Consider the following 12,790-nt stretch of genomic DNA (forward strand, 5'->3'; position numbering starts at 1 on the left):
ATGACATAAAGCAATGACAAGGAAAATCTCAATGCGGAATGTGACATTGTTAAATTCTTGCAAAAGCTTGTAAAAATTAATTAAGTCGATATCTACCTTCTGGCAATGAGTAGGGCAGTGGCCTATTGTTCCTCCCTGGGGAAAAATATTCAGACTTAACCTTTACTTACACAGATACACTTCTAGCACTTTCAAAAAATGCACGAAGAATCGAATTACAACAATAACTTGCATTTATATCACACCTTTTAGCCATATTCTGCAATACAACAGCGTTGTCAGATAAACCATGGCACTCAGCAGATGGGTCAATACTTGGATAGAGAGGTAGTTGGGAGGAGGAAAGGTTTAGAGAGTGAATTTCATAACTTAAAGCTGAGGTAGCTGAAGACAAAGAGAGTGACTACATTTTCATGAAGGTCACAATGGGTGAGGAAACCTTAAGAGGAGCAGAATTGATGGTAAAATGAGGGAGTCTAGTTCTTCTGCCATCTACACTGGTCTGCTTACAATATAATGGAAGTTTTAGTTTTAGTTATTAGTATGCAGTGTGGAAGCAGAGCCTTTGGCCTACTGTGCCGACCAGTAATCACCCGTGCACTGGTTCTACTACACACTAGGGGCAATTTTACAGAAGCCAATTAATGTACAAACCTGTACGTCTTTGGAGTGTGTGAGGAAACCGGAGCGCACAGAGAAAACCCATGGGGTCACAAGGAGAGCGTACAAACTCCATACAGACAGCACCCATATTCACGATCGAACCCGGGTTTCTGACGCTGCATAGGCGCAAAGCTACTACTGCGTCATTGCGTAACCCCTGAATGTGTTGATGTCACTTACATTTGGCTTGCTGGCAGCAACACATATTACATCAGCAAGGACCCCTTCAAACCGGGAGAGCAAGTCAAAGTTTTCAGCATAGAAGATGTTCTTGGAGTTTCCATCAGGAACTATATTCCGCAGCTCATTGATATCTGCTTCACCAACACCAACAGCATACAGGTGGATGCCTAGTATGGAGATAAGGTGTCTGAGTCATTAGATCGATTTGTGTTCTGCAGTGTTCCAGGACTAGAGTTAAACTGGTTTAGTTTAGTGATGCAGCATGGAAACAGGTCCTTCAGCCCACCAATTCCACGCCGACCAACAATTACCCATACACTTGTTCTGTCCCACACACTAGGACAATTTACAGAAGCCAATGAACCTACAAACCTGCACGTCTTTGGAATGTGGGAGGAAACCGGAGCTTCTGGAGAAAACCCACGTGGTCTCAGGGAAAACGTACAAACTCCGTACAAACAGCACCTGTAGTTAGGATTGCACCACCGGTCTCTGGCGCTGTAAGGCAACAACTCTACCGCTGCACCAGTATGCCGCTCAAATGTTCAGGTCGGGACCCTTCTTTGGGGTTGATGTTCAAGCATACTTCCACCCAGTCACCCTTTCATACAAAGTAGGAGCAAGAGTAGGCCATTCAGCCCTGCGGGTCAGCGACACCATTTATAAAAATCACTCGTCTTCTACCCCATCTCGATTGTCCAGAGCGTCTCTATATCACTCAATTCCCTTAGTATCTTTGATTCCCAGAAATCTGTTTTGAATGAACTAAATGATTGAGCCTCCACTGCCTTTCGGGTAGAGAATTCCAAAGATTACCCACTCACTGAGTGAAGAGATCTCTCTGCATGTGTACTTCAACCAAATGAAGAGCGTGCATAGAATACCTGCGGCCTTCGCTCTCAATACGGCCTCCATGACTCTGTCATCTGAGCGTCCGTCTGTTATGATGACCAACAAGGCAGGAACTTGTGGGCGTCTCCCAGCAGAGATCTGAAACACGTAATTCAGGACAAAGTCTATGGCTCTGCCTGTGGAAGAACAGAAATGGAGAGTGATCAGAAACATAAGGTTCTCACACTATAGTACAACTTTCATCTCTTAATCAGAACAGTACAGTTATACGGCACAAAAACAGGCCTTTCAGCCCAACGCGTCCATATCAACCAATGTCTCCCAGTTATGCGAGGCCCATTTACCCAAAATCTGGGCCCTTTAGAGTTGTTGGCAGGCTAACATTGCATGAAGAGAAACAGTTCCTTCCTTTTCATATCTTAAACCAAGAGGTGCCTGTCTGCCCTCCCATATGAAACACTGTCATCCTTGTGAGACATGGGGACAGGTAGTTGGATATGAAAGGTTTAGAGAGATACGAGTCAAATGCAGGCAAATCTGTGGATGGGCATCTACTGTAGATCAGCATGGACAAACTGGGCCGAAGGGCCTGTTTTTGTGTTGAATGATTCAAGATGACCTACTTCTTATTCTGAGAACAGTTCCAGATTATCTGGTCTCTCCTTTGAACTCAAATCCAACAGTCCTTGTGAATCTTTTCTGCACAAAACCTAAACTTTTTGACTTGGAACTCTTCCAATTTGTGTCGCCTATCTATGTTCTCCAGAGATGCTGCCCGACCTGCTGATTTACTCCAGCACGTTTTGTCTTTCTTTGCCAATCCACAATCCTCTTAAATGTCTTTATCATATCTGCCATCACCACAACCCTAGGCAGCACTTTCCAAGCAGTCACCACTCTCTGTGTAAAAATGTTAACCAGCGCATCTCTGTAAAGCTGATCATAGCAGGATTTGTGTAAATGGGTATTTATTGGTTGTAAAGGGCCTGTCCCACGAGCATGCGACCTGCATGCGGCAAACGCGACCAAACCGGAAGCGGGGGCCGCCCGGAGGTCGAGTGAGTGACGTGAAGTTCGAGCGAAGTCCGCGGGAAGTTCGCGCGTGACGTACAGCGTCAAGACGCTGCGTATGCCCGTCGAGGTGGTGCGTATGGTGTCGAGGCGGCTGCGGGCCGGCAGGCCGTTGCCGCGCGGAATTTTTGTATACGGTCAGTTTTTCGGAGCCCCGTGCGATGTCGGGACCAGCTCCGCACAACTCCATACGGGTCCGGCGATCGAAGTGGGACCTGCCCCACGAGGCCGTACGACTCAAGCGACCACGTTAGGTCGCGCTTGCCGCATGCTCGTGGGACAGCCCCTGTACTTTCGCAATGGGATGAAAAGCCCGTTCTTGTCCTGTATGTCTCTACGATGCTATCCCTGACTCCATGACTTTAATTTGGAAGTTAGGGAGAATAAGCGGTTTAGCTTCACCTCTGCTGACAAGTTCCAAAGTTTAGTTCAGCGATGCAGTATGTACTGTAAGCAGGCCCATCGGCCTACTGAGTCCACACTGACCAGCAATCCCTATACACTATGTTTAAGAAGGAACTGCAGATGCTGGAGAATCGAAGGTACACAAAAAAAGCTGGAGAAACTCAGCGGGTGCAGCAGCATCTATGGAGCGAAGGAAATAGGCAACGTTTCGGGCCAAAACCCTTCTTCAGACTAGTTCTATCTAACACATTCGGGAGTATTTACAGAAGCCCGTTAACCTACAAGCTTGCACGCCTTGGGAATGAGGGAGGAAATCGGAGCACCTGGAGAAAACCCATGGGGAGAACGTACAAACTTTGTACAGACAGCAACCGAGATCAGGAGCTGTAAGACAGCAACTCTACGCTTCATCTTTGTGCCACCCTAAAGGCCAGTTACACAAACAGACCAGGTTGTTCTACCTCTATGCACTGCCTCATAGTGAGTGTTTGCTATTGAGATATTCTACCTGTTTTAGTCCCACCGAGTAGATACCGAAGTCCTGTTATAGTTCGGAGCAGCTCTTGTTGGGTGGTGACCTTGCCAAGTGGGATTTCAATCTTTGGGTCATCACTATATTGAACGACCGAGACCTGGATAAAGAGATATGGACAAAGTTAAAAGACAAAACAATTCTGATGCTGTTATTCAAACCACTGAATGAAATTGGTAGTGCCTTAACTTGACTTGAAAGTAACTCAAAAGAGGGGACTGGTTGTTTTTACAACTCTGAGTCGTGGTTTGGAATATTGCACATTCAACACAATGAAATATCCAATTGCGGGTACCATTTCAAAGTTTGGATTGGACAGGTATGAAATTAGAAGGGTAAAAACAGGACATGAAATGTCTTAGTAAAGCAAGATTAAGGAGAATCCCAACATCTTTCATTAGAAGCGAGAAAGCAGCCAAGGGTCGAGTAGGTTCCTTCAGGTACCAAAACGAAAATCTATGTGGAGTAGAATCCTAAATTAATATTTCTCAATGGTATTCACCAGGGTGAAGGATGTAGGGGGTGGAGAGTTAGATACGGATACGTTGATGTCCTGGTACAACCATATTAAAGAAATTGGCACATATTAAAGTGGATAAATCCCAGGGCCTGACAGGATCTGTTCCAGGATGCTAAGCGAAGTAAGGGGAGAGATTGCTGGAGCTCTAACAGAGGGTTTTGCATTTTTGTTAGCTATGGGTGAGGTACTAGAGGAACAAAGGATAACTAATATCCCCTTATTTAAAAAGGGCAGCAAGGATGCAGACGAGTGAGCTTTACATCAACTGTAGGGATATTTTTGGAAAACATTTTATGGAACTGGAATTATGGATACTTGAAACGACAGGGAATGATTAGGAAGTGTTAACAACCTGGGGAAATCCTCTCACAAATTGATTGATTTTTTGAGGAGTCGACTAAGAAAAGTAATGAAGACAGTGCAGTAGACATTGCGGACATGGACTTTAGCAAGTCCTGTAAAGTAGCCTGGTCCATAAGGTTGGGCACATGGGATGCAAATTGTGTTGGAAGAACTGAATGAAAAATTGGCTTGACAATAGAAGGCAGAGATAATGATCGCGAGATACTTTTCTGACTGTGAGTCTGTAACCAGTGATGTACCGCACTCTTGTTATAATATTCTCAGAACTAACTGAACCAGCAATATTTCTAGAAACAAGGAATTGCAGATGCTGGTTTACAAAAAAAGACGCAAAGTGCTGGTGTAACTCAGCCAGTCAGGCAGCATCTCTGGAGAAAAAGTTTAAGTGATATTTCGGGTCGGGATCCTTTTTCGGACTCTGCATTGAGCATAGATAAGGATTGTTATTTTTCAGGGCAGTGAGGCTGAAAATCACTTTGCAAATTAATTCTGCTGTAGTGCTATTGATGACTCCATTTATGGAGCTTTATGCAAAAAAAAAAAGGAAAAATATGCCAGCTGACATATTAAGAATTCAATTTCCCATCTGGTATTAAAACTCCTAAAATGGGCACGATATTATCAGTTCTATGAGATCCTCTTTCACTGCTCACTCTGTCTGAAGAAGAGTCCTGACCAGAAACACTGCCTGTCCATTCCCTCCCCAGATGCTGCCTGGCCTGCTGTATTCCTCCGCCACTTTGTGTTTTTTCCTCAAGATTCCAGCATCTGCAGTTTGTGTCAATTCTTGACTCTATTCCAGTTTAAGCCAATTTTGAAGTACACAGCATATAGGCTAAAGCACCAAAACAGAATGGTGGAAGAATTCAGCGGGTCAAGCAGGTCAAGCAGCATCTGCTGAGGCAAAAAATGTAAGTCAACATTTTGGGTGGTGACCCTTCATCTGGAGTGAGGGGGAACAGGAAACGTGACCTGCATACAACAGTGTGTAGGGGGGTAGGACAGAGGCTGGTAGGTGATAAGTGGCACCAGATAGGGAGGGGAGGATGGGTAAATTGAACCAGTTGACTAGTTGGGGGAGAGATGGGACAACAGGCATGAGATGATGGGTGGTATTAGATGGGAAGACGTTGGCGGATGGATGAAATCAGATATCTGGAGTATTGCGTACAATTTTGGTCTCCTAATCTGAGGAAATACATTCTTGCCTTAGAGGGAGTACAGAGAAGGTTCACCAGACTGATTCCTGGGATGTCAGGACTTTCATATGAAGAAAGTCTGGATAGACTCGGCTTGTACTCGCTAGAATTTAGAAGATTGAGGGGGGATCTTATAGAAACTTACAAAATTCTTAAGGGGTTGGACAGGCTAGATGCAGGAAGATTGGCACCGATGTTGGGGAAGTCCAGAACAAGGGGTCACAGTTTTATGGATAAGGGGGAAATCTTTTAGGACCGAGATGAGGAAAACATTTTTCACACAGAGAGTGGTGAATCTCTGGAATTCTCTGCCACAGAAGGTAGTTGAGGCCAGTTCATTGGCTATATTTAAGAGGGAGTTAGATGTGGCCCTTGTGGCTAAAGGCATCAGGGGGTATGGAGAGAAGGCAGGTACAGGATACCGAGTTGGATGATCAGCCGTGATCATATTGAATGGCGGTACAGGCTCGAAGGGCCGAATGGCCTACTCCTGCACCTATTTTCTATGTTTCTATGTTTCTATAAGGTGGAGCTTGGCACAATGGCTGCTGGATGATAGGTGAAGTGAGGGAGGAAGGGAAGGATTGGTAATGGAACCAGGTGAGGCGAGGGGATGAGAGGGTTGGACACAGGGAGAAGAAAACTAGTTGAACAGATGTGCGTCCAACTTTGTTGCAATGGCGATGTAGTGATGGGATACACTTACCTGAGTTACATCAGGCCCAAGGTGGGGTAGATGAGAGACCACGTTGTACAGGAACTGCTTAACCTTTTGGAAATTCTCATACCCGATGCTCTCGGAGCCATCGACGAGGAACACAATGTCAGCTCGAGCTGTGCTGCACACTGCATCAAAACAAAACATAGCAGAATAGATAGGGTGAATGCACCCAGAGTAGGGGTATCGAGAACAAGAAGATGCTGTATAGGTTTAAGGTAAGGGGAGAAAGATTTAATAGGAACCTGAGGGGCAACTTTTTTTTTAATACAAAGCATGGTAGGTGTATGATTCAAGCAGCCGGAGAAGATAGTTGAGGCAGGTACTATCACAATGTTTTAGAAACATTTGGGCATGTACATAGATATGCATCACATTCAGGCAGAGGCATCCAGAACAAGGGGTCACAGTTTAAGGATAAGAGGGAAGTCTTTTAGGACCGAGATGAAAAAATCACAGAAGGTAGTTGAGGCCAGTTCATTGGCTAGATTTACGAGGGAGTTAGATGTGGCCCTTGTGGCTAAAGGGGTCAGGGGGTATGGAGAGAAGACAGGTACAGGATACTGTTGGATGATCAGCCATGATCATATTGAATGGCAGTGCAGGCTCGAAGGGCTGAATGGCCTACTCCTGCACCTATTTTCTATGTTTCTAAGAGGCAATTGGTTTACTTGGCATCATGTTCGGCACAGGCATTGTGGGCTGAAGACCCTGTTTCTGTGCAGTACTGTTCTATGATCACCTTCCACTGCTCTCCCTGCCGGTGTGTTCCAGATCACTAGGTGTTGTGCAATATAACATGTCCTTGCGTCTCATGGACCAGATGTCTTTTGTCTTTAAAAGGAACCAGAACCCATTCTTTATTCATTTTTTGGATTTGAATGTCACTGGTATTTATGGCCATCCCTAACTGTCCTTGCAACATGAGGTGGCAACCGAGGCTATATATTGCTCAGAGCCAACAGGATACCAATTTGGATAAAGATGCCATATATTCCCCCCTGAAGTGTGTTTGTCAACTGGAATGTTTTTATACAACAACCTAGTACTTTGATGATCAGTATTATTGAGACTGACATTTACATTAATCCCTATTTATAAATTAACTAATTTAATTAATTAGAAAATTATGTTTTCTAGGCATTGTAATCCGCATCAATTAGGATGTGAAAGGAATTTATGTTCATATTGTCAGTCATAGGAGCAGAATTAGGCCATTTGGCGCATTGAGTCTACTCCCCCCATTCAATCATGGTTGATCTATCATTCTCTCAACCCCTCTCTCTTGCCTTCTCCCCGTAACCTTTTTCGCCTGTTTTGTTTTTGCGTTTTGTTTTACAGGATTTTATTTTGCTTTTCAAGTCATTAGTCCGGCTTCTGTGTCTTTTACCATAACCACTCCGCCACTACGCCTCTGAGAGAAGAAGGGCAACAGTGGCGGGAGAGTGAGAGGGCAGCAGGAATAGACCAGAGAGAGCCATTTGCTTGGGTAGTCGCCACATACTCACCAAGACGCTCAGTGATGGAGGTCTGAGGTCCAAACTCCGTGCCAAACATGGGCCGCAGGGTAAAGACGTACTCTCGCCCAATTTGCAGGTCGGTGATCTGGTAGGAAGCAGTTGTTGCTGGCAGCGTGATGGACCGTTGCTCTTCTTGTGCTGAAAGAGAAAATACGGAAGGATTAACGGGTTTGGTGTCAGCACCCACTTGCTTTCTCGCAGGCAGGTCCTGCAGGATTGAGGCCAACACTTCCCCTTTGCTCCACCTTTAGGGCAGCACAGTAGTGCAATGGTAGAATTGCTGCATTACAGCACCAGCGACCTGGCTTTGGTCCTGACTATGGGTGCTGTCTGTACGAAGTTTGTATGTTCTTCCGTCACCACGTGGGTTTTCTCCAGGCTGGCTTCGGTAAAATTGTGAAAATGTCCCTCGTGTGTAGGATAGTGCTAGTGGATGGGGATCGCTGGTGTGGCACGTACTCGGTGGGCTGAAGGGCCTGTTTCCATGCTGTATCTCCAAACTAAAATTAAAAATTAAACCCTCTGTGGATTCTGAGATGTCTAATGAGATCCACATGAGGCCCACTGTCTCTGTCATAGGTGGTGCGGAAGTTACTGCACACTCGAGGCAGTTTGGGCGGTGCCCTGGCCCATTTACTATATCCATGGGGCTTCCACATGCACCAGGCATGGAGACGAGGTTCTCAGTTCCCTCTCCATTCAAATCAGTCACGGGCCTGGGATTCCAATTCACCAATAGACAATTTTGATTCTTAAAATACTCATAGCAGGTGAATGCCCAGAACGGCACCAGGTCTCAGCTCCTGCTTTTAAGAGTTTAAACTTGTGTCTTGACCTGCTTGTTCTCCTGGGCATTTGCTGGGGCTGACGTGGTGAGAGGCAAGTTCCCAGCTGCCTTCTGTTTATTCACTTAACTTTAGACTTTTGACTTTAGAGATATAGCGCGGAAACGAGCCCTTCATCCCACCGAGTCCGCGCCGACCAGCGATCATCCCATACACTGGCACTATCCTTCACACTAGGGACAATTTACAATTTTACTGAAGCCAACAAACCTACAAACCTGCACGCCTTTGGGGTGTGGGAGGAAATCGGAGCACCGGGAGAAAACATGCCCGGTCACGGGGAGAACGTGGGATGTATTTAATCGTGGAATCATGGGAATGTCAATGTTCATTACTTAAAATGCCACTGAAGGGGACCATTTGGTCCATCGGATCCATGCCTGCTCACTATGGTCTAATCCATTTAGTCCCATTCCCATCTCCTTATTTCCATATGGCCTTAAATAATCTTTGGAAGAAAATGGATAGACAACATTTTGGGTCAGGATTCTTCCTCAGACTAAAGAGTCCTCGCCTGAAAAGTCGTCTGTCCATTTCCTTCCACAGATGCTGCCTGACTTGTTGAGCTTCTCAGCGGTATGGATTCAAGCATCTACAATCTGTGGTGTCTCTCCAGCCCCACATCTCATTCTCTTTCCCATCACTCTCCCATGGCACTCAGCTACATCAAGTGGAGTTTACAGCAACCAATTAACCTACCTGCATTGCTTTGGGATGTAGAAGGAAACAGGAGCATCTGGGAGAAACCCACATGGTCAAAGGTAGAACGTGCAAACTCCACATAGACAGCACAGAGATCAGGGTTGTATCACTGGCTGGAAATCCACACAGACCGTGCAAACTCTACACGGATAGCACCCGAGGTCAGGATTGAAAATGGGTTTCTGGCGCTGTAAGGTGGCAGCTCTGTAGGCTTATACCACTGTGCTGCCCACAATTTCTTATTCCTACCAGCCTCGGCCAAATTAAAAATGTCAACAGAAAATGCTGAGAGTTCTCCGTGGTACGTTTTCTGATTTTATTTCAGATGCCCAGTCTTGACAGTTTGTTGCTTTTGAGTCAGAGTTAGCTATGGGTTAAAACAGTGTTGCTTTCCAGCTAAAGACAGTGACAAATTAGAGGTTTCTTGGTTTGGACTTACCTGTGGCAAGTCTCCATGAGAGGATGTAACTGGTTGCTGCTGGAGTGGGAATCCAGCCCAGGGTTACCTTGTCCGTGTCCACGCTCGTCACTCGGAAACCCTGCACCTCCTCGGCCCGGGCTGCAGGCAGAAGGGACGAGAGGACTCTGAGAAAGAAGGTTAACATCCAGCGCTATCCAAAGCCCACCTGAGTCACGGCGCATGCCCCATCCAATCCACCAGGCAATCACATCCAACCTACCTCAGTGAACACACAGCTGCCCGCACTCATCACTCCCATTCCTGAACATACACATTCCTGAGATCCGTTCGCTGTTGGAAAGGTTCTACACACCACTTAACTACATCAGTATAAAAGGCACGACACATCCCTTTAGAAATAATTTGGTTAAAGCTTCAGAGCTACAGATGATAAGAATTAGCAGCACGAGGTGGGTATCTGGCCCTCAGAGCCTGTGCCATCTTTTTGTAACTAATCTCTGACCTCAGCACCATTTCCCACATCCCAAAGCCCCCCAGAAATATATCTATCTTTGCCGCACCTGGAAAGATGACACTTGTCGCTTTACCTCCCCCCTTGACTCCATTCAAGGGCTCATGCAGTAGTTCCAGGTGCGGCCGAGGTTCACCTGCACCTCCTCCAACCTCATCTATTGCATCCACTGCTCTAGATGTCAGCTGCTCTACATCGCTGAGATCAAGCGTAGGCTTGGCGATCGCTTCGCCCAATACCTCCGCTCAGTTCACAATAACCAACCTGATCTCCCTGTGGCTCAGCACTTCAACTCCCCCTCCCATTCCGAATCTGACCTTTCTGGCCTGGCCTCCTCCATGGCCAGAGTGAGGACCACCATAAATAGGAGCAGCACCTCATATCTCGATTGGGCAGTTTGCACCCCAGCGGTATGAACATTGACTTCTCTAATTTCAGGTAGTCCTTACTTTCTCCCCCCCTTCTCAGCTCTCCCTCAGCCCACTAGCTCCACCTCTTTTCTTTCTTCTTCCCCCCCACACACACCCACCCTCACATCAGTCTGAAGAAGGGTTTCGACCTGAAACGTTGCCTATTACCTTCGCTCCATAGAAGCTACCTCACCCGCTGAGTTTCTCCAGCATTTTTGTCCACCTCATCAACTAGAGTGTGTTACCCATCTGGAGACCTTTGAACTATCTTTAATCAGACTTTACTGGACTGCAATGTTACATTTGTACACTGAATGTGTACACTGTGGACGGCTTGATTGTTTTCATGCATTGTGTTTTCTTTGACTGGATAGCATGCAAACAAAAGGTTTTCACTGTGTTTCGGTACACTTGACAATAATAAACTAAACTAAAATGAGAAATATAGCAAAATTCTCAGTAAATGCACCAGCAATTAATCATCTGCAATTCCTTGTTAACTGACCTGTTTTGACAGTGATTGTTGTGGGAGCTCCTTCACGATCACCTCGAACTGAGGAGACTCGAATGACGTAACTCCTCCCAGACTGCAGGTTCAATATATCAAATGTGTTGATGTTTGCTAAAACCACTCTACTGCTCTCTGGGCCTCCTGTGGACAAAACAGAATCTTATTCAAGAAGTAGTGTTTCTAAATATAACTTAATCAAAGACTACTTTCAGTGTGTGTGTGTGTGTGTGTACACATGGCTTGGTTAGGTCAGCATGGACACGTTGGGCTGAAGATTTACAAGGATGTTGCCAGAACCTGAGGGGCTGAGTTGTAGGGAGGGGTTGGGCAGGCTAGGACTATAGCCCTTGGTTTGCAGGAGGCTGAGGGGTGATCTTATAGAGATGTATAAGATCATGAGGGAAATAAATAGGGTGAATGGGCAGAATATTTTACTCTGACTAGGGCAATCAAGGACCGGAGGATATAGTTTTAAGCTGAGAGGGAAATAGGTACCTGAGGAGCAACATTTTTACACAGAGGATGGCAGGTATGAGATATGGAACAAGCTGCCAGAGGAGGTGCTTGAAGCAGGTACAATAACACCATTTAAAAGGCATTTGGACAGGTAAAAGGATAGGTAAGGTGTAAAGGGATTTGGGCCAAACGTGGGCAAGTGAGATGGGGCATCGAGGTTGACATGGGCAAGTTGGGGTGAGAGACCTGTTTCAGTGCTTTATGACACTCTATATCGCTCTGAACACTTTACCCTCAGCCAGCCTCCAGTAGATTCGATATCCCGAGCTCCCTGGCACACTGTTCCAGGCAATCTGAATCCGCTTTGTCGTTAAGCTGATGGTACGCAGATTCCCAACTCCTCCCAGTGGATGCTCAACTGCAGCTGTGATTTCAATGCAAAGAAAAGACCCAAGAGGTTAACGCAGTCACAGAGAGGAGTGGGTGGGGAAGGCGGCAGGGCATGCATGTGGAAATGTAGTAACAACGTGCAAACTCCACACAGACAGCCATCAAGGTCAGGATTGAACCTGGATTGATGCTGCCAAATCTTTGAAGTTGATTGGTTGCATTCTTTTATTGTACCTATTCATATCTAGGAATAAGGTCAGCAGTTGGACTTTAGCAGAAGAGATCGCAAGACACGGCATGGGATAATATTTCTAAGAATGTTTATACGCCTCCTTAGTCCCGTGACAATCCCTGTCCTCATCTCTGCTCCCTGAATAATGTTTGCAAACCTGTCCACATTTACAAGAATGCTTACAATACCTCTCTGTCACTCAGCAATGAATGCACATCATAGTAGCTAACAACCAGCTGCTGAAAGCATAGCCTTACCTTGGCAGCTGAAGCAGGGACCACGGTTA

At 45.9% G+C, this 12,790-nt stretch overlaps 1 protein-coding gene across 1 annotated transcript in view; it reads right to left on the bottom strand.

The window, feature by feature from the left end:
- The window catches only part of LOC129704692 (collagen alpha-1(VII) chain-like), a 103,327-nt gene that overhangs the window by 15,969 nt on the left and 74,568 nt on the right, over positions 1-12,790 (bottom strand). Inside the window, exons 26-34 of the mRNA XM_055647987.1 lie at positions 12,175-12,306; positions 11,421-11,567; positions 10,013-10,132; positions 8,015-8,164; positions 6,495-6,634; positions 3,683-3,806; positions 1,731-1,874; positions 844-1,013; positions 97-135 (exon numbers count right to left, since the gene is read on the bottom strand). Of these exons, the coding sequence (XP_055503962.1) occupies positions 97-135; positions 844-1,013; positions 1,731-1,874; positions 3,683-3,806; positions 6,495-6,634; positions 8,015-8,164; positions 10,013-10,132; positions 11,421-11,567; positions 12,175-12,306 (1,166 nt within the window). The remainder of the gene's footprint in view (positions 1-96; positions 136-843; positions 1,014-1,730; positions 1,875-3,682; positions 3,807-6,494; positions 6,635-8,014; positions 8,165-10,012; positions 10,133-11,420; positions 11,568-12,174; positions 12,307-12,790) is intronic.

The sequence above is a fragment of the Leucoraja erinacea genome, chromosome 16 (assembly GCF_028641065.1).
Source record: "Leucoraja erinacea ecotype New England chromosome 16, Leri_hhj_1, whole genome shotgun sequence".
Lineage (NCBI taxonomy): Eukaryota > Metazoa > Chordata > Chondrichthyes > Rajiformes > Rajidae > Leucoraja > Leucoraja erinaceus.